Consider the following 21,528-nt stretch of genomic DNA (forward strand, 5'->3'; position numbering starts at 1 on the left):
GACAGTGAGCAGACCCTGGAGACGAGGACCCTGGGGGCTCCCTTTGATGAACGGCGGTGTCCTTGAGGATCCAACACCGGTACAATGTAAATGGACCCCTGGAAAGGAACAGGTCCCTGGGTCTGGCGCTTCTCCAAGAAGTGCCCAGCACTGTAAATAAAGGGTGGCTGGCTGTGATTCCCCCTGTCCCTGGGGAAGGAAGCGAGAAGCAGCAGGTGTCGCCTCACACAGCACAGTGGCCCTGTGACAGCGAGGCAGAGGCTCACGGAGGGCCCTGCGAGCCCTGTGTTCATGAGCTCAGGAATGGAGGACAGGAGAGGGTAGGCAGGAGCCAAGGATCATGTTAGAAGGACTCCATCTTTAAAAATTAGCTAGGGGGAATTCCCTGGAGGTCCAGTGGGTAGGACTCTGCACGCTCACAGCCGAGGGAGTTGGTTCAGTCCCTGGTTGGAGAACTAAAATCTCTCAAGCCACTCAGGGCAGCCAAAAAATTTTAAAAAAAGAATTAGCTTGAGAGGGATGCTGGTCCAGCTGAATTCACAGAAAAGTGTTCCTTAATCTCTCTGAGCCTCAGTCTCCTTTTCAGTAAAATGGGGTACAGTCTCTTTGCCACCACACACACACACTCACACCTGATTTGTGAATGTGACTAAGGCCCCAGGCTCCAGAGTCAGACTGCCTCCAGTCTAACTGCATTCCTGCCACCTGCTAGCTGAGTATCCTGACCTGTCCAAGGCCTCAGCTTCCTTCCTCATCCACAAACCAGGAACCCAGCTCTTCCCTGATCTCAAAATCTGAGGCTTTTAAGTTATTTATCTTTGGTTTTTAATTAATTGTACAGTGATCGAAAATGTCTGTATCATATCGACATTTGGTGCTTACTGACTTGGCTTGATGCCACTGTACATACTCTACTTTGTAAATATTCACTATATGATTAAAAGAACAAACTATGCATTATGAGATTTAAGTGAGACCGTACAGGCTTCCCTGGTGGTTCAGACGGTAAGGCATCTGCCTGCAATGCAGGAGACCCGGGTTCAATCCCTGGGTCGGAAAGATTGCCTGGAGAAAGAAATGGCCACCCACTCCACTACTCTTGCCTGGAAGATCCCATGGACAGAGGAACCTGGTGGGCTACAGTCCACGGGGTCACAAAGAGCCAGACATGACTGAGCGATTTCGCTTTCACTTTCATACAGGTACAGTCTTAACACAGCACTCAGCTCTGAGATGTGCTCAGTAAACATGTGCTACCGTATTAAGGTAGTTTTCTTTACTAAACACCTATGTACCAGGGACTGTGCTGGACTTTTTGGGTTTTGTTTTTTAATTTCTTTCTCATTTAAGTCACCACAGAGCATTGAGTAGAGTTCTCTGAACTATACAGTAATTTCTCACTCGTTACCTATTTTATATATAATATCAACAGTGTATATATGTCAATCCCAACCTCCCACTTCATCCCACCCCATCACAATTCATACATTTGTTCTCTGTGTGTGTCTCTATTTCTGGTTTGCAAATAAGGTCATCTATACTGTTTTTCTAGATTCCACATACATGCATTAATACATATTTGTTTTTCTCTTTTGGACTTATTTTACTCTGTATGACAGCCTCTGTATCCATCAATCTCTCTACAAATGACCCAGGTTTGTTCCATCCCACTGCTGATGGACACGTACATTCCTTCCATGTCTTGGCTATTGTGGATAGCACTGCAGTGAACACTGGGATGCATGTGTCTTTTGGAGTTACAGTTTCCTCTAGGTTTTCTATATGCCTAGGAGTGGGATTGCTGGGCCATGTGGTAGTCCTATTTTTAGTTTTTTAAGGACCCTCCATGTTGTTCTTCATAGTGGCTGCATCAATTTACATTCACGCCAACAGTGCAAGAGGGTTCCCTTTTCTCCACACCCTCTCCAGCATTTATTGTGTCTAGATTTTTTGATAATGGCCATTCTGACCAGTGCGAGGTGATATCTCATTGTAGTTTTGATTTGCATTTCTCTAATGATTAGTGATGTTGAGCGTTTTTTCATGTGTTTGTTGGCCATCTATACGTCTTCTTTGGAGAAATGTCTGTTTAGGTCTTCCACACATTTTTTGATTGGGTTGTTTGTTTTTTTGATATTGAGTTGCATGAGCTGTTTATATATTTTGGAAAGTAATCCTTTGTCTGTTGCTTTGTTTGCTAACATTTTCTCCCATTCTGAGGGTTGTCTTTTCGTTTTGTTTATTATTTCTTTTGCTGTGCAGAAGCTTTTAGGTTTAATTAGGTCCTATTTATTTTCTTTAATTGGAGTATAATTGCTTTACAATGTTGCATTCGCCTCTGCTGTGTAACAGAGTAACTATTTGGGCGCCTGTATCTCCTCCCTTGAGCCTCCCTCCCACCTCCCATCGCACCCTTCTCCGTCATCCCCGGAGCCCTGAGCTGAGCTCCCTGCATTGTACGGCAGCTTCCCCAGCCATCCGTTTTACGCATGGTAGTCATGTGTGTGACTGCTACTTCCCAATTCGTCCCACTCTCCCTTTCCCCCACTGTGTCTGAATGTCCATTCTCTATAGGTGTGTCTATTCCTGCCTGGCAAACAGGTTCATCTCTACCATTTTTCTAGATTCCATGTGTATGTGTTAATACACAACATTTGTTGTTCTCCTGATTAACTTCACTGTGTGTGACAGACTCTAGGTCCATCCACATCACTACACATTTCATTCCTTTTCATTCCTTTTCATGGCTGAGTAATAGTCCATTATATATATATGTACCACACCTTTATCCATTCCTCTTTTGATGAATATTTACATTGCTTCCATGTTCTGACTAATGTAAACAATGCTGCAATAAACATTTGGATATATGTGTCTTTTTCAAATTATGATTTTCTCTAGGTATATTCCCATTAGTGAGATTGCTGAATCATATGGTAGTTCTATTTTTAGTTTTCTGAGGATGCAGGAGGTTTCCCTTTTCTCCACACCCTCTCCAGCATTTATTGTGTCTAGATTTTTTGATGATGGCTGTTTTAACCAGTGTAAGGTGATACCTCATTGTTGTTTTGATTTATATTTCTCTAATGATTAGTGATGTTGGGCATTTTTTCATTTGTTTGTTGGCCATTTTACACCTTCTTTGCATAAATGTCTATTTAGGTCTTCTACCCATTTTTTGATTGGACTGTTTGGTTTTTTGACATTGAGCTGCATGACCTGTTTGTATATTTTGGAGATCAAGTCTTTGTTTGCAAATATTTTCTCTCATTCTGAGGGTTGTCTTTTTGTCTTGTTATGGTTTGCTTTGCTGTGCAAAAGCTTTTAAATTTAATTAGGTCCAATTTGCTTATTTTTGTTTTTATTTTCATTACTCTAAGCGACAGGTCACAAAAGAGCTTGGTGTGATTTATGTCAAAGACTGTTCTGCCTATGTTTTCCTCTAGGAGTTTTATAGTATCCGGCCTTATATTCAGGACTTTAATCCATTTTGAGTTTATTTTTGTGTATGATATTAAGGAGTGTTATAATTTCATTCTTCCAGGCTCCTCTGTCCATGAGATTTTCCATGCAACAATACTGGAGTGGGTTGCAATTTCCTTCTCCATATAATTTCATTCTTTTACATGTAACTATCTAGTTTTCCCTTATTAAAGAGGCTGCTTTTTCTCCACTGTGTAATCTTGCCTCCTTTGTCATAGATTAGTGAAAGTCACTTAGTCCTGTCTGACTCTTTGTGACCCCATGGACTATAGCCTGCCAGGCTCCTCTGCCCATGGAATTCTCCAGGCAAGAACAGTGGAGTGGGTAGACATTCCTTTCTCCAGGGGATCTTCTTGACCCAAGGATCGAACCTGAATCTCCTGCCCTGGCAGGCAGATTCTTGTCATAGATTAGGTGACCATATGTACATGGATTTATCTCTGGGCTTCCTATCCTGTTCCATTGGCCTATATTTCTATGCCACTACCATACCATCTTGATGATGGTAGCTTTTGTAATATAACCTGAAGCCAGGGAGTCTGATTCCTCCAGCTTCATTTTTCTTTCTCAAGATGGCTTTGGCTATTCAGGGTGTTTTGAGTTTATATACTAATTGTCAAAATTTCTGTTCTAGTTCTTTGAAAAATGCCATTGGTAATTTGATAGGAATTGCACTGAATCTGTAGATTGCTTTGGATAGTATACCCATTTTCACAATACTGATTCGTCCAATCTAAGACCATATGTATCTCTCCATCTGTTTGTGTTATCTTTGATTTCTTTCTTCAGTATTTTATAGTTTTTGGCATACAGATCTTTGCCTCCTTAGGTAGGTTTATTCCCTAGGTATTTTATTGTTTTTGTTGCAGTGATCAATGGGATTGTTTCCTTAATTTCTCTTTCTAATATTCCATTGTTAGCGTAAAGGATGCAAGAGATTTTTGTGTATTAATTTTGTATCCTGCAACTTTACAAAATGCATTGATTGACGCTAATGATTTTTCTGGTGGCATCTTTAGGATTTTCTATGTATAGAATCCCATTATCTGCAAACAGTGGCCATTTTACTTCTTTTCCAAGTTGGATTCTTTTTATTTCTTTGTCTTCTCTGATTGCTGTGGCTACTAGGACTTTCAAAACTATGTTGAATAATAGTGGCAAGAGTGGACCCCCTTATCTCATTCCTGATCTTAGAGGAAATGCTTTCAGTTTTTCAGCACTGAGAATAATGTCTGCTATGGGTTTGTCATATATGGCCTTTATTATGTTGAGGTAGGCTCCCTCGGTCGGGCTTCCCTGGTGGCTCAGATAGTAAAGCGTCTGCCTGCAATGCTGGAGACCTGGGTTCGATCCCTGGGATGGGAAGATCCCCTGGAGAAGGAAATGGCAACCCACTCCAGTATTCTTGCCTGGAAAATCCCATGGACAGAGGAGCCTGGTGGGCTACAGTCCCTGGGGTCTCAAAGAGTCAGACACGACTGAGTGACTTTACTTACTTACTTACTTAGGCTCCCTCAGTACCCACTCTGTGGAGAGTTTTTTTTGTTTTTTTTTTTTTTATCATAAATGGGTGTTGAATTTGGTCAAAATCTTATGGTTTTTATTCTTCAAGTTGTTAATGTGGTGTATCACATTGACTGATTTGCATATATTGAAGAATCCTTGTCTGCCTGGGATAAATCCCACTTGACCCTGGTGTATGATGCTTTTAATGTGTTTTTGGATTCAGCTTGCTAGTATTTTGTTGAGGACTTTTGCCTCCATGTTCATCAGTGATGTGGGCTGTAGTTTTCTTTTTCTTCTCGGCTGTGCTGGGTGTGCACTGCATTTCCTGGGCTCTTGGCAGCACGCGGGCTTCTCCAGTTGTGGTGTGCGGGCTTCTACAGTTGCTGCAGGCTCTAGAATGCACGACTGTGCAGTTATGGCACACCCGCTTCTCTAGTTGGGGCATGCGGGCCGTCTAGTTGCAGCATGCGGTCTTTAGTTGCCTTGTGGCATGTGGGATCTTAGTTCCCTGACCAGGGGTCAAATCTGTCCCATGAGCTGGAAGCTGAATTCTTAACTACTGGACCACCCCGGAAGTCCTATTTTTGGTGATGTCTTTGTCTGGTTTTGGTATCAAGGTGATGGTGGCCTCATAGAATGGGTTCAGGAGTGTTCCTCCCTCTGCAATTTTTTGGGAACAGTTTCCAAAGTATAGATGTTAGCTCTTCTCTGAATGTTTCCTAGCATACACCTGTGAAGCCATCTGGTCCTGGACTTTTGTTTCTTGGAAGTTTTTACATCACAGTTTCAATTTCATGACTTGTGATTGGTTTGTTCATGTTTTCTGTTTCTTCCTGGTTCCGTCTTTGGTTGTACTTTTCTAAGAATTTGTTCATTTCTTCCAGGTTGTTCATTTCATTGGCATATAGTTGCTTATAGAAGTCTCTTATGATCCTTTTGTATTTCTGCAGTATCAGCTGTAACTTCTCCTTTTTCCCTTCTAATTTTGCCTTGCTTCACATTGTGCTGGACTTTGAAGACACATCCCTGAACGTCACAGTCTCTGTTCCCACGATGTTTACAGTTTAATGGAGGGGGGACAGAAATAAAGATGCGCAGAGACATACCTCCCTCTGGATTCACAACAGGCTACAAGGACTAATAGTCTGAGGTCCTATGCCTCATCTCTTCTAAGGTCAGAATTCAGACTCTCCTATATTTATCCAAGTGAAAGTTACTCAGTCATGTCCGACTCTTTGCGACCCCATGGACTATAGCCTGCCAGTCTCCTCTGTCCATGGGATTTCCCAGATAAGAATACTGGAGTGGGTTGCCATTTCCTTCTCCAGGGGATCTTCCTGACCTGGGATCAAACCCAGGTCTCTTGCATTGCAGGCAGACTCTTTTACCATCTAAGCTACCAGGGAAGTCCCATATTTATCCAAGATGCCATTATTTCCAGTTCTCCCTTCTCCCGCACCAGCCCAAAGGATGGTACACAAGAAGGGACATCAGCGTGTCAAAAAACCCTGTTGTGAAGATACCAAAAGCACAACACATACACTGATAAAATCAGTGTAGACAGTATCTGCTGTAGCTGAGCATTCACCTACCTTAGGACCCAGCACTACCACCGCTGGCTATTTACCCAACAGAAAGGAGCATCGTGTTTACCAAACAGCTGACAGGAAGGTATTCACAGCAGCCCTATTAGTCACGCCCTAACCTGGAAGCCGAAGAAGAGCAGACACACACCCCGTGATGCAGCAAGGGAACAGAGCAGTGAAGAGTCATCTGCTGATGGAGGCGACAACACCGCTGAAGCTCACACGGGCTTCCCAGTGACAGAAGCCAGACCCCGGACAGTAACTGTGACGAGTCCATTTGTGTGATGTTCTAGAACAAGATAAACGAGCCTGTGGTGTTAGGGGTCAGAACAGGGTTTACTCTGCGAGAAGGCGGGCGTTGGCTGAGAAGGGGCACAGAGGAGCCCTCGGGTGCCGAGGATGTCTTATAGCCTGGACTTGGAGGTGGCTGGAGGGTGAACACACGTGTGAACCTTCACTGGGCTCCTTAAGGCGAGTGCACGTCATGGTGGTGTGCCTGATTTCTAAAATGTTGATAGACAAAGCAAGGTCCCAGAGGTGTTTGCATGTATTTGCTTATTAAGTTTCTGGCTGCACTGGGTCTTCGTTGCCGTGTGCAGGCTTTCCCCAGTTGTGACTAGAAAGGGCTGCCCTCTGACAACAGCGTGCAGGCTGCTCATTGCAATGGCTTCTCTTATCGCAGAGCACAGACTCGGGACTTGGGGGCACAGATTTAGTTGTCCTGTGGCATCTTTGAGACCAGGGATCAAACCTGTGTCTCCTGCATTAGCACATGGATTCTTAACCACTGGACTACCAGGGAAGTCCCCCAGAGGTGTTACTTGGCACATGTGTCATCCTGTGGGGAAGGCTGGAATGGATGAGTGATGGGGTTGGGGGTCTTCTTGACACTTATCAGACAGAGGCATCAGCCTCCAGGGGAAGTACTGCAGCAAAACGGAGAAAAGGAGGCTGGACATAGGCTCACCCAAGGCCCCCAAGAGACTGTTCTCAACAATCAAGAACATGAAAGGAAGCAGGTTGTGGCCACAGGAAGGACAGGGGAAATGCAGATATCTTTGCTCTGAGTTGTGTTCAGTCATAGTTGGGTATATTGTACAATACATAATAGTGTTTCCTCTGGAAATTGTATGTGCTAACTTTCACTAACCTTAGAACTAGGCCAGCATCTTCCAATCCCTCAGTGGTGGGAGCAAATGAGAATTGGCTGTATTTATCAGCACAGTCCTTGGAAAAGACTATCAGTTACCTGTAATACGTCAGCAAAGGTCCAGGCAACTTTTCAAATCAGCTTTGCCTTGGCAAGTGGCTGCGGGCACGTGGAATGTTTTCTTCATCAGCAAACTTCAGTGACTGTGGGGAGAGGACTCTTTCGTGGTCACTGAGCTTTTACTGGACACAAGTTGGCCTGATTGCCAACAAATCTGTTGTGCAAGGGAGGTTGGCAGGCATGCAAGGGACACTTGTTTGAACTCCAAGTCCAGGGAGCTGCTCCTTAGGAAAGCCTGGCCCTGTAATGCTCACACCACCCTTGGGACTCAGCCTTCCTCTCCAGATGTGTGTGGGGAGATGTGAGGAGAAGCTCCGATTGCCCTCCCAAGCCTCTGGAGAACGTCGTTTTTCTGTCCTGGGATTTTCTTCTAGAGATGAAGTTACTGGTCCTCTTACTCTTTTTGTTTAAACCATGAAAGAGGCTTGGCCAGATCTCAAACACCCTCTCTTTTCTGTGCCCTCCTTGGTGACAGAGCTCAAAACGGCAGAGCACCCCAGGGAAACATCAGGACCCCAGGCCCTTCTGTCCCCTCTCTAATCTCTGGGCAGGCAGCAGCAGGCATCGCTCATTCCAGCCCTGATTCACTCCTGTGGAATCACACACTTCCCTCATAGAGCCCAGAGCTCACCGTGGGTGTGCATCCATTCATTCACTCATTCACTTCACTCATATATATATATATTTTTTACTGGAATATAATTGCTTTACAATGTTGTGTTAGTTTCTGATGTACAACACCGTGAATCAGCTGTAGGTGTATCTCCATCCCCTCCCTCGAGAGCCCGCCTCCCACCCACCCCCATCCCACCCTCCAGGTCACCACGGAGCCGAGCTCCCTGTGCTGAATAGGTGCTTCCCACTAGCTGTCTATATGGGGTTGGTCCTACCATGTCTCAGTATGTCTGTCCCCATCTCTCCATTCACCCCACCCTCCCCTTCCCCTCTTTGCCAACAAGTCCACTGCCTGTGTCTCCATTTCTGCCCTGAAAATAGGTTCATGTGTACCATTTTTCTAGGTTCCATATATATGCATTGATAGAAATGTTGTTTTCCTCCTTCTGACTTACTTCACTCTGTATGCCAGACTCTCGGCCCATCCGCTTCTCTACAATTGACCCAACTGGGTTCCTTTCTTTGCCTGAGTAGTATTCCATTGTATATATGCACCACATCTTCTTTATTCTCTGTCGATGGACATCTAGGCTGCTTCCATGTCCTGGCTACTGTAAATAGTGCTGCAGTGAACAGTGGGGTGCATGTGTCCTTTTGGATTGTGGTTTTCTCAGGGCGTATGCCCAGTTGTGGGATTGCTGGGTCATGTGGTAGTTCTATTTTCAGTTTTTAAAGGAATTTCCATCCTGTTCTCCATAGTGGCTATATCATTTTACATCCCCACCAACAGTGCAAGAAGGTTCTCTTTTCTCCACATCCTCTCCAGCATTTATTGTTTGTAGACTTTTTGATGATGGACATTCTGACGGATGTGAGGTGATACCTTGTACCTTTGACTTGCATGTCTCTAATAATTAGTGATGATGAGCATTTCATGTGTTTGTTGGCCATGTGAATATTTGGAGAACAGTCTATTTAGGTCCTCCACCCATTTTTTAATTGGGTTGTTTGTGTTTCTGACATTCATTCTTTTAATAAATCATTATTGGGCACCCAGTCCAAGCCCAGCTTTGGACCAGGCCCTGGGGAGACAGCCGTGACCAGGTCCCAGTGCCCCTTCAGGGTGAGCGCAGTCTGGTGGAGGAGACAGGGCTCAGATGATTGTAACTGAGGGGTGAATATTAATACAGGGGAACTCGGGGGTGCCGTGGGCTCATGTGATCAGTGGGACCTCCTTGAGGAAGTGGCATTTCAGCTGAGACTTACAAGATAAAAAGGAATAGTCAGGCAGAGTTGAGGAGTGGCTCCCTGGGTAAACGGGCAGCTTATAATAGAGTGGGAAAGTGAAAGACAGCATGGCTCTCAGGGAACGCAGGCGGCTCCTGGGGCTGGAGTGTGGGGTGGGAGGAAGGCGGCCCTGTTCCTCGCTGACCTCCCGTCATATGACTGTCCCTGCACAACCCTCACCTGGGTCCTGGGCGGCCCTGCTGTTCCTGAATGTCTGGCGCACTCCAGCCTCAGGACCCTTGTTCTCACTGCTTCCTCTGTCTGCAGCCCTCTTCCCTAAGATACCTGTGTGGTGACTCCCCCACTTCCTACAAGTCCATGCTCCCATCTCACCTTCTCCATGAGCACCCCCCGCCACCAGCAGACATTTATCATCACGTGTACCCCCACTCCCCACTCCTCCCCAGCTCCGACCTTCCTTCTCTCCATGGACCTATCACCTTTTAACAGACTATCTACGTATTCATTATGCCTATTTTCTGTCTCCCTCACTATTAATAGAATGTCAGCACCACTAGGTCAAGGACCCCTGTCAGTTTTTTCCACAGACGCATTCCCAAGTCCTTGAACATATGAAGGAACAAACAAATGAGGTCTGAGAGGTTGGCAAGGAGGGGGTCAGATTGCAGGGGCCTTGAAGGTCAGCGGAAGGCATGTGAGTTTGGTTTCAAGTGCAGTGGAAGAACCAAAGGGTTTCGAGTAGGGGCAGGGTCAGAGCCCGCATCACATTTTAAAGCCTTGCTCTAGAATCTGTGGAGAATGGTTTGAAGGAGGGACGGCCACTGCAGGCATCAGGCATGCAGTGGGAGTGCAGGGGCTACGGTGGGGGCAAGAAGTGGATGGACTGAGGAGATCGCAGGAGGTAGAGTGATCGTGCTTTTGTGATCTGAGGGGTTGGAGGAAGACAGGGCAAGGCAGCCTCAGGCTCCCACCTGAGCCACAGCGCTGGAATGGAGGCCCTTGTTAAGGTGGGGGTGACAGGGGAGAGACAGACTGGGGGCCGGGGTGGTCCAGAATTCCACGTGGGCCCTGGTGAGCTGGGCCTCTTAGACTTTCGAGTGGAGATGCCAAGTAGCCTACTGGATGGAGTTTAAGCTCAGGGTGAAAGTCTGAACTAGAAATAAACATTTAGGAATCACTGACTTAAGAGTTTTTTAAAGCCATGACAGAGTAGGGGGGAAAAAAAGATGTCTAAGAACCAACATTGAGGACCGAACCCTGATGCCTTCTGAAACTGCCCTCGAGGGGTAAGGAGTTTGCCAGGAAGCTGGGGAGAAGGCAGTCCAGGTAGAAGGAACCTCACATGAAAGAACACGGCTCTCAGTAATCTTTAAAACTGCCAAGTTCATCCAAAAGAGAGTCTGAGAAACTATCACAGCCAAGAGGAGCCTCAGCAGATAAGACAACTAAACGTAACATGGTATCTTGGATGAGATTCTCAGATAGAAAAAAGAATATTAGGTAAAAACTAAGAAACTCTGAATAAGGCCTTGTTGTTGCTGTTCAGTTGCTAAGTCGTGTCCGACTCTGTGACCCCGTGGACTGCAGTACGCCAGGCTCCTCTGCCTTCCACTGTCTCTTGGACTTTAGTTAATAACGATGCTGTAAGCAATATCATATGATATCACTTATACGTGGAATCTAAAAAACAAAAAGGGATATAAATGAACTTATTACAAAAACAGTTACAGATGTAGACAACTTATGGTTACCAAGGAGTAAAGGGGGAGGGATAAATTGGAAGATTGGGGTTGACACAGTACATCACTATATATAAAGTAGGTAACTAACAAGGACCTACTGTGTAACTCAGGGAACTGTACTCAATACTCTATAATGGTCTATGTGGAAAAGAATCTGAAAAGGAGTGGAGATATATATATATAGCTGATTCACTTGCTATACACCTGAAGCTAACACAACACTGTAAATCAACTATATTCCAATAATTTAAAAAAAAATAAGAATATGCATCTTCACAACCCAGTCAGACTCAATAAACTGATTTCCATCATGAACTCAGGGGAGGTGAGAATTTTTTTAAAATAATGTTATTACTTAACAATTAGTTAACAGTCTAATAATTAGTTTGTTAATTAGAACAGATGTGCCATACTATGTACATGTATATCTACATACATGTAGGATGTTAAGAGAAACAATAGAGAATCTACATGCAGGGTACAAGGAATTCTATTAATTTTTCTCTCAATCTAAATCTGTTCTAAAAATAGTCACTTTTTTTTTTAAGTGAGTCTCATTTAAAAAAGTGAGTCTTATAAATGATGCCCAAACACACACACACACACACACACACACACACACACACACACGTGCGCCAAGGATTAGAGTACTTTGTTTCTCTGCAGAGGACTTTGACCCTGGCCAGTCCCATCTGTGGTCAAAAGACTCAGGGGCTCTGTGAATCTCTCTTCACTCCTCCCCCTGCCAGGGAGCAGAGAGTCCTCACTGCCCTTTCCTTTCTCTCTGTTCACAGAAGGAATACTCTCCCCAGGCTGTATTTCATAATGAAAATGAGAAGCAGAGACTAAATGGCTCAGGTAAGTCAGAGTCCCCTAGACTTCCTTGGGGATGCAATCAATGTTAATCTCTCTGGAATGCTCTATAAAAGCACATTCCTTAGTCATAATTTTCCTGAACCTGCACCTTGTTCGACACCTGGCTTGGTTTTTCTCCTGCAGTAAAAGCTTTGGCACCATCTGGGTTCAAATGCCTTCTACCTGAAATGTTAGAAAGAGGTAAGTTTGTATATGCATTTTTTATAAGTCTGGAAGGAGCGTCACCAATATAATGATATTGATCATGTCTGGTTGGAAAGTTCATGAATCACATTTACTTCATTCTTTACTCCCTTTATGTGTCATTTCAATATATTTTACAGTATAATTAGATAAAAAGTGATCTTGGGCAGGTCACTTGAACCTTATCTTCCTTATCTCTGAAATGGGTATAACCATACTTAATAAGTGGGTCACATGAGATACAGTTTCCTCTGAAGAACGGATACGAGAGAGTGAATGCCCAGTGCCTGGCATCGTGCCTGGGTTTCATGGTGGCTGGTTGTTGACAAGAAACATGACCAGTCTGGCCAATGTGTCACTTGGGTCCTTAGGGTCCTGTGTGGCGATAGGGACCCCTGAGTCACAGCGGAAGCTGGGCCTGGGCCGTGGTCAAGGGACAGTGAGAGGCAACTCGGCTGCTGGCCTATGGGGCATCAAGGCTGGAGAGAAGACCGAGGCAGAGGTGGATGGGACTGTGTGGCCACGGTCGCAGCAGCCGGCACAAGACGCAGCCATAGAGAGAGGCTGTTCAGGGGCTTGAAAAGCTCTGGGGCCGGGTGGAGGGTGGGTGCTGGAATTCTATAGATTTCAGGGGCATTCATTTTGTGGGTAGAGAACTGAATTGGGTGCTGGCTCCTCCAACTAGCTCTGAGCATGAGCAAGCCACCTCACCTCCTGAGTTTCAAGTGCATCATCTCTCAGGTGGTATCTTGAATGGGATTCCTACATTCATGTTACCGTACATACCTCCCAGTGTTTGCATGAAGACTATATGAAATAACAAAGAGGCAGGAGAGTGGTCCATTTCTGAGTTTGTATGCCAGCTCCACACTGTGTGACCTCAGATAAATTGCTTAACTCCTCTGAGCCTGTTTCCTCATCTGTAAAATTGGAAGGAAGGCTAATAGACCCTAATTCATAGAATTGTGAAGATGAAACAGAACAGGACATAGAGCACATGAAGATTAGTTTTTGTTTTAGAAGAAATATAGCCCAGCAGCAGTCACAGGGTAGAGAATCAAATGCTTGTTTTCTTACATCTTCCAAACTTGCCTGGTTGACCTTGCCCATCTACCTTTAGACTCTTGGGGAAACAATGAAAACAGTGACAGATTTTATTTTTGGGGGGGCTCCAAAATCACTGTAGATGGTGACTGCAGCTGTGAAATTAAAAGACGCTTGCTCCTTGGAAGAAAAGTTATGACCAACCTAGACAGCTTATTAAAAAGTAGAGACATTACTTTACCAACAAAGGTCTGTCTAGTCAAAGCTTTGGTTTTTCCAGTAGTCATGTATAAAGAAAGCTGAGTGCCAAAGAATTGATGCTTTTGAACTGTGGTGTTGAAAACTTGAGAGTCCTTTGGACTGCAAGGAGATCCAACCAGTCCATCCTAAAGGAAATCAGTCCTGAATATTCATTGGAAGGACTGATGCTGAAGCTGAAACTCCAGTACTTTGGCCACCTGATGAGAAGAACTGACCCATTTGAAAAGACCCTGATGCTGGAAATGACTGGAGGTGGGAGAACGGGACGATAGAGGATGAGATGGTTAGATGGCATCACCGACTCAATGGACGTGAGTTTGAGTAAGCTCCAGGAGTTGGTGATGGACGGGGAAGCCTGGCGTGCTGCAGTCAATGGGGTTGCAGAGTCAGACACAACTGAGCAACTGAACTGGTCCTCCCATTTTTGGATGTTAAAGGGATTCCACAAAGCCAGAGAAGGAAATCTTGTAGAATCCCAGGGGCCTCCCACCACAACTTACTTCCCCCAGTGTAGCCCCCGCTTCTCAATGTCATCCACCCCAGGATGCCTTGGAACACTGAAAAAAAACAAAAACAAAATAAAAACAATATATTGCATTTGTTCTATGCTAGCCACTGTTCTGAGAGAGAGAAAATGTGTTGGTTACCCTCACAACCCTGAGAGATGAGTTCTATGGATATCCCCATTTTACAGATGAGAAAACTGAGGCTCTGTGAGGTTAGGTAACTGAACCGTGGGGTCACAGAGCTATTAATTAGTGGCGCTGGACCTGATCCCAGAGATGGCACTCCAGAACCCCACACCTGCCTGCAGCATTCAACAAGGCCAGCGGCCAGGGGAGCAGAGAAGAGGAGGTAGGAGACCAGACTGGAAATCAGGACACGGGGTTCTCGCCTTGGCCCTGGAACGGTGAAGCCAGGAGTCCTCACGCCAGAGGCTTACCCGTGCCCAGCCTGGGCAGAGATACCGGCCTTGCCCCCCGCCTCCTGTCCCTCCCCCGCGGGCGTCTCAGGGCCTGGCACTCCTGCCCTGCGTAACCTGATCTGCGGCGGGGTTTGGATCTCCGGCGAGTCACGGCTGTGAAGGTGCTCCGACAGAGGACTGCGCTCCGCGGTGCGCTCGCAGCCTGCGGCCCCAGCTCCGCAATCCAGCGCGCGGGTGCATGGCGCAGAGGCTGGGAGAGCGGCTGCGGGGGCCCACGGAGGCCACCGGGCTCTACCGGGCGGTGCTGCTCCGGTCCGGTAAGTGGCGGCGAGTCTCCCCGGCCCGCCGCCTCCGGGGGAGCGCGAGCAGGGCACCGCGGGCGCACTGCGCCCAGCCTCTGGCCAGCAGGGCGCCTTGCTCCTTCACTGCTGTGCTTTCCTTCTGGCCTCCCGTCTTTCATTCTTTTTAATTACTTGTTGTTGTTTTTCTTTCATTCCTTCTTTCCTCCCTACATTCATTCTTTTGGGGATCTACTCTTAGATATATTGCTTTATTCTTTTATATGATCGTGTGGTGTGCACGCACACACACACATATACACACTCACTGTTAGACAACTGCAAAAGTTTCTGCACTCGCCCAAGTGCAGGAAGGCATTGGTAGGCATGGGAGAACGGATATGGGTAGACCAAAGAAGCACAGCCAGCTGCTGAAGGGCTTCCACTCTTGTGTGAGGGTAAAGTCGGGGGTGGGGGGGTCAGCGAGGGGCGAGGACGTAGTTCCAGGAAGGTGAGGAACCGGTTTTCTAGATGTACACATTTAAAGGAGAAAACGACTTGGAAAGAAACATGATTGTTTTTGAGGATTCAAGTTTGGGTAAGTGTTTTTTTCTATTTGTCTTTTTGCTCATTTGCAGTAAACACATACTGCTTTTCTACTCAGGATAGTTTTTTGGTTTTGGGTTTTTTTTTTTTACTTTAGGAAAATAAAACAAATGTAATATAGGGTCAGTGTGAAAATAATTTGGAAAATACAAGGATGTGGAAAGAAGAAAAAGAACTCTGGCAGTGAAGTCTAGGGTGTTTCATTCCTAACTCAGTGCTTGGAGACAGGCGTTCAGAGGAGGTGAAAATCGGTCCCCTGCCGGCTCCCTGCCAGCCAGGCGAGAAGAAAATGTGAAGGGACTTGGGAGACAGCTACCCTCTGTCTTGGGCAAGGAGCCCACCCCACCCGGTAGTCCTGGGCGCCCAGCCCTGCAGCTGAAAGTGCGGCGAGCAGAACGGTGGACGGTGGGTGCGCGTCCGCAGCAGCGGTGCTGGCCGCCTGCCCTCACGGAGTCTGCTCCCAGACTGAGCGTTTCTTACTTCGATCGGCCCGCTCCGGGGAGATCTCGCCGCGGAGTTACTGCTTGGGAACTTTGAAACAACGGTTCTCTGAGTTCAGAAGCACGGTCTGGCCAAGGTCTGCGGCGCCTTCCAGAAAGGGGGGGGGGGTGGCGGCGCAAGGGTGGGTACCTTACGTCTGGCTCAAGCAGAGCAGGCAGAAAGCTCTCTCTGAAATTGGAAGATGCTGATTGCAAACCTCAGCTCCAGGGATTTCCCTGCAAGACATCTATTCTTAAGGGCCTCTATCCAGTTCCTGCCTGCTCACTAAGGTGAGGAGAGGGTAGCTGTAATACGAAGATCCTGTGTTCTCTAACGTGGAACCACAGGTGTGAACCTCACTCAAACAGGAACATTTTTCTCCTGGCCATACATCCAGAGTGGCAGACATGGGCAGACATGCCAGAGTCGCTCTGGGGGCCACACACTGCCCAGCAACTCACAGGTGCAAGTCAGGAAGGGAGCAGAGGCTGGTTCCGGGGGCCTCACAGAGGGTGCACTTGTGCTGTTAGGCACTGTGCCACTGACTCAGTCTTCACAGCTAACTGTTACCCCACTTAACAGATGAGAAGACTGAGGCTCTAGGGGCTTAAGCAGCATGCCCATGGTCCTGCTAGGGGAACTTTTCAACACATTCAAACTTTGGTGCATCTATGCCAAGTCTGCACATCTCAGAACAGTCGTCATGGTGAATGACTGCCGTGTGTGTGTCTGCTCAGGCATGTCTGAGCGACCCCCCAGACCATAGCCCGCCAGGCTCCTCTGTCCATGGGACTTCTCAGGCAAGAGTCCTGGAGTGGGTTGCCATTTCCTCTTCCAGGGGATCTTCCTGACCCAGAGGGCTGAACCCCCATCTCTTGCACTGGCAGTCAAATTGTTTACCACTAGCGCCACCTGGGAAGCCCTAAGTGATTGCTGGTCACTAGCTACTGCCACTCCCTGCCAAATGCTGTAGCTCTGCCGTCATCAACTTCACTTATTCAGCCAGTGTGTACTGACCACTGGTATACACTAGGCCCTGGGAAAGGCACGGGCATGTGCTGATACAGAGAAGCCCCTCCTCTCAGGGAGGTAACTGGTATTAAGCTCTATTTTAAACATGAGGAAACTGAGGCTCGGAAGGTAACATGACTTGTCTAGGGTCACACAGCCAGTCAAGGGTGGGAGCTGAGATTCAAACCCAGGGCCATGTGCCTCCGGGGCCACTGCTCTGGCTGTCTCCCACAAGGAAGAGCAAGACGGAAGAGTTGGGCATAAGGAGCCAAGTGGGCCATTGAGTGAAACAATAGCCCCTCCTGTTAGACGCCCCCCCCTCACCCCGCCCCGAGGACCGGTATGATAGGATCAAACCCAAGATGCCCACCGTTTTCATTTACACCAGCCTCAAGTAATATAATACTTACAGAAAATGTCTCATTCCAAATTACTTGAAAATAATTTCTCAGTATTAGAGTAATAGAGGCGCATCACGGATATTCTGGAAAATGAAGAATGAAGAGGGGGAAGGCTCACCCCCAGTCCCACTAACCATAAAGCAGCCACTGGTAATCGAGGGGCCGTCTCCTGGTCTTTGCTGTGTGAGATTTGTGTGTGGTGGGTACTTCACGTTGTTGAGCTTGTACAGACCCTAGTTTTCAATCCCATCTTTCTTCACTGGCATAAATATCTATCTTCCTGTTTCTAAATGGGCTGGTGAGATAACAGCTACCACTCTGGAAGCCTGACGCTATGGCAGGCACCGTGGTTCCTGTCCCATGTCCCCCTCATTCCCCCAAAGAATGTCTGCCCCAGTTTGGAGATGAGGAAGCAGGAAGTTGAAGGTCACCGAGCTGCCCAACAGTGGAGCCAGGATTGGTATGTGGGTCAACACCAGAGCCCATGTTCTTAACCACTGAGCCGGAAAGGGTCACCTCTGGGGAACAACTTCTGCTTGGCCACGCCTGGTGAGCTAGGCAGTGCTGGAGTGAGGGTCCACCTGAGGCTCTTCTCCCACCTGGAGCTCAGCCCAGGTTCGTGCGAGGGAGGGCAGCGTCTCCGCGTCATGGACGGAGGGACACCTCCCCAGATGCCTGTGGACGTCAGCTGTGCTGCTCTGCACCCAGGTGATGGTCATCGTTTTCACTGCTGCCTGCCAAGCAAGGCTGCCAGATAAAATAGTTACATTAAGATGATTACATTTGAATCTCAGATACACAATGAATAATACTTTAGCGCAAGTATGTCCCAAATATTGTATGGGTTTGCTAATCTGAAATTCAAATTTAACTGGACCCGCTGTGTGTTTTTTTTAAAGACATATATACATTCTTTTTTAAAGTTATTTTCCATTATGGTTTATCCCAGGAGATTGGATACAGTTCCCTGTGCTATACAGTAGGACCTCATTGTTCATCCAGTCTATATGTAACAGGTTGCATCTGATGACCCCAACTTCCCAGATGATCACTCGCCCTCCAGCCCTCCCCCTTGGCAACTATAGGTCCGATCTCTATGTGAGTCTGCTTCTGTTTTGTAAATAGGTTCATTTGTGTCGTATTTTAGATTCCACATACAAGTGATATCATGTGGTATTTGTCTTTCTCCTTCTGACTTACTTCACTTAGTATGATAATCTCTAGTTGCAGCTGCGTTGCTGCAAACGGCATCATTTCATTCTTTTTTATGGCTGAGTAGTATTCCATCACATATATGTACCACATCTTCTTTATCCACTAATCTGTTGATGGGCATTTCAGTTGTTTCCATGTCTTGGCTATTGTGAAGACTGCTGCTATGAACACAGGGGTGTGTTTATCTTTTTGATTTATAGCTTTGTCTGGATATATGCCCAGGAGTGGGATTGCTGGATCACATGTTAATTCTATTTTTAGTTTTCTGACGACTCTCCATACTGTTTTCCATAGTGGCTACATCAACTTAATATTCCCACTCAGTGTAGGATTCTCTTTTCTCTACATCCTCTCCAGCATTTGTTATTTATAGACTTTTTTTTTTTTTTTTTTTGGAAAATGACGTCTTTATTGCTATGTTTGCAGTGGCTTTTAGCACAGTAAGGGCGTCCCCACTGGACCCTGGCCCTCCCCCAGCCCCACCCATCCAGCCCTTGTCAGGGTGTGAAGGAAGCCCCTCAAGGGCCCCCGTGGGACTGGACATGACAGACACACGGGGTTCAGTGAACCTGCCACATGGAGGATTTGAGACGTGGACAGGGCATCAGCCTGAAGCTCTCAGGTGGGAGCCATACCTAGGCAGGTGCCCACCTCAGGTCCCTGCAGTAGTGGTGCCCATCCCAGAGGGCAGGGTGCGGGCCAGCCTGAGCAGGCCAGGTGGGCAGTCCCAGGCCCCATGATGATGCATCAGCCAACCCCACTGACTTGTGGGGACACCCAGTGAGGCTATTTATAGACTTTTTAATGACAGCCGTTATGATCAGTGTGAGGTGATACCTCATGGTAGTTTGGATTTGCGTGTCTCTAATAATTAGTGATGCTGAGCATCTTTCATGTGCCTACTGGTCATCTGTATGTCTTCTTTGGAGAAATGTCTTAGCTTAGCAGTCCCCAACCTTTTTGGCATGAGGGACCGGTTTTGTGGAGGACAGTTTTTCCATGGGTAGGGGAGGAATTGTTCAGGCAATAATGTGAGCTATAGGGAGGGGCAGATGAAGCTTCACTTGATCAGCCTGCTGCTCACCTCCTAAAGTGCAACCCAGTTCCTACAGGTGCCAGTAGCAGTCCGAGGCCTGGGAGTTGGAGACCCTGTTTTTGATCTTCTGCCCATTTTTCAGTTGGGTGGTTTATTGTTGTTGAGTTGTATGAGCTGTTTGCATATTTTGGAGATTAAGCCCTTGTCGGTTACATCATTTGCAAATATTTTCTCCCATTCTGTAGGCTGTTTGTTTTTTTTTTTTAATGGTTTCCTTTGCTTCTGAAAAGCTTTTAATTAGGTCTTTTTTTTTCTTCTTCTTCTTAATTTCTATTGCTTTGGGAAACTGACCTAAGAAAACATTGGTACTACTTCTGTCAGAGAATGTTTTTGCCTATGCTCTCTCCAAGGAGTTTTATGGTATCATGTCTTAGGTTTAAGTCTTTAAGCCATTTCGAGTTCATTTTTGTGCATGGTCTAAGGGTGTGTTCTCACTTCATTGGTTTACACATGTTGGGGTGCTGCATTTTGTTGGCTATAATACATGTGGCAACCCCACTGCCAGGCACCATGGAAGTTTGCTTGGCTTGATAAGCCACGGTCTGTCCTGGTTTCCCTCGACACACAGACACACACACTCACATCCCCTTTGTGGTATCTGAGTTTACTGCCCATATTTTGTCTGGCTGCAAGTGAGTTAAAATATGCTGGAGGTCTGGGGTCCCTCCGGGTCCTTCTGCAGCTAAGAGACCAGATTAAGCACGCCTAACTGCGACTGGGTTGAGAGCCAGCTTTCTGAAACAAGACCCTTGGTTCTTCCCCACGCCCTCCCACTTTCCTGTTTTCATGCTTCAATCCCTCCACAGGGTAAATTCTTCCTGGTTCAAATTTGTTGTAAAGGCAACTCTCATTCCTTTTATAATCTCTCCAGGGATCCCATGACAAGTTTTTCTGCCAGTACAGCTTCTCCTGCCATGTCTTTTCAGCAGAGCAGGTTGGGGGTCAGGGTGGTGGGGGTGGGTGGGGGTGAGGTTGGATCCTAACGCTGTTATGTGGGTGGCTTCTCAGCCACCTCACTGAGGCCTTGAAAGGGGACCTTGGAGATTTAGACTGAATACAGAGCTGAGGAAGTTTGCAGTTGCCATGGAAACTTCTTGTCTGGTGTTTCTGGGCCCAGATAAGCTGTTCCAGGCGTCTGTCTGCTTGGGGAGGTGGGGGTGGGGGTCAAAAAATCAAAGGAAAAGGGGTTTTTGGAGTTTTTAGTGCAAGCTGCAGCCCCAGCCCACTACAGATGTAGGAAAATTCCTCAGCTCCCACTCACGACTACCTCTTCTGGCCTGGACTAGTGAAAGTGTTCCTCAGTCATATCCGACTCTTTGTGACCCCATGAACTGTTCCTCACGCTTCCCTGGTAGCTCAGATAGGTCTTCACTACCCACCTTCTTTTTAGCTCATCTATTTCCCAAGACAACAGTTTCAGAGGGACAGGAAGGGGAGTGTGGGAGAGGTGTGCTCAGCCTCTGGAAGCCCCCTCCGGTCCTCCATGGGACTGAGCAAAAACTCCGATCCTCAGGCGCCTGTATTTCGGAGTCCTGCTGCATGGGGGGATGGGAAAGCCGCACAGACCGAGGCAGGAGGCAGCCTCTGGGCTTGAATCTGCCTGGAGTACACTCTTAACAGGCTCGTTTCTCCAAAAGGCCTCTATTTTTCTGTATGTAAAATGTACATGACTGAACCAGATGTGAATTTTAACTACGGTTGG

At 46.7% G+C, this 21,528-nt stretch overlaps 1 protein-coding gene across 3 annotated transcripts in view; it reads left to right on the forward strand.

Annotated features, from left to right (window-relative positions):
- The window catches only part of FAM107A (family with sequence similarity 107 member A), an 85,629-nt gene that overhangs the window by 38,386 nt on the left and 25,715 nt on the right, over positions 1-21,528 (forward strand). Inside the window, exon 2 of one of the 3 annotated variants that reach the window (XM_043885464.1) lies at positions 12,245-12,308. In XM_043885464.1, the coding sequence (XP_043741399.1) occupies positions 12,245-12,308 (64 nt within the window). Of the gene's footprint in view, positions 1-12,244; positions 12,309-14,930; positions 15,057-15,471; positions 15,616-21,528 lie in introns of those variants that run through there. The other 2 variants (XM_043885465.1, XM_043885466.1) reach the window with 2 other exon arrangements.

This window comes from Cervus elaphus, chromosome 24 (genome assembly GCF_910594005.1).
Source record: "Cervus elaphus chromosome 24, mCerEla1.1, whole genome shotgun sequence".
Taxonomy (NCBI): Eukaryota; Metazoa; Chordata; class Mammalia; order Artiodactyla; family Cervidae; genus Cervus; species Cervus elaphus.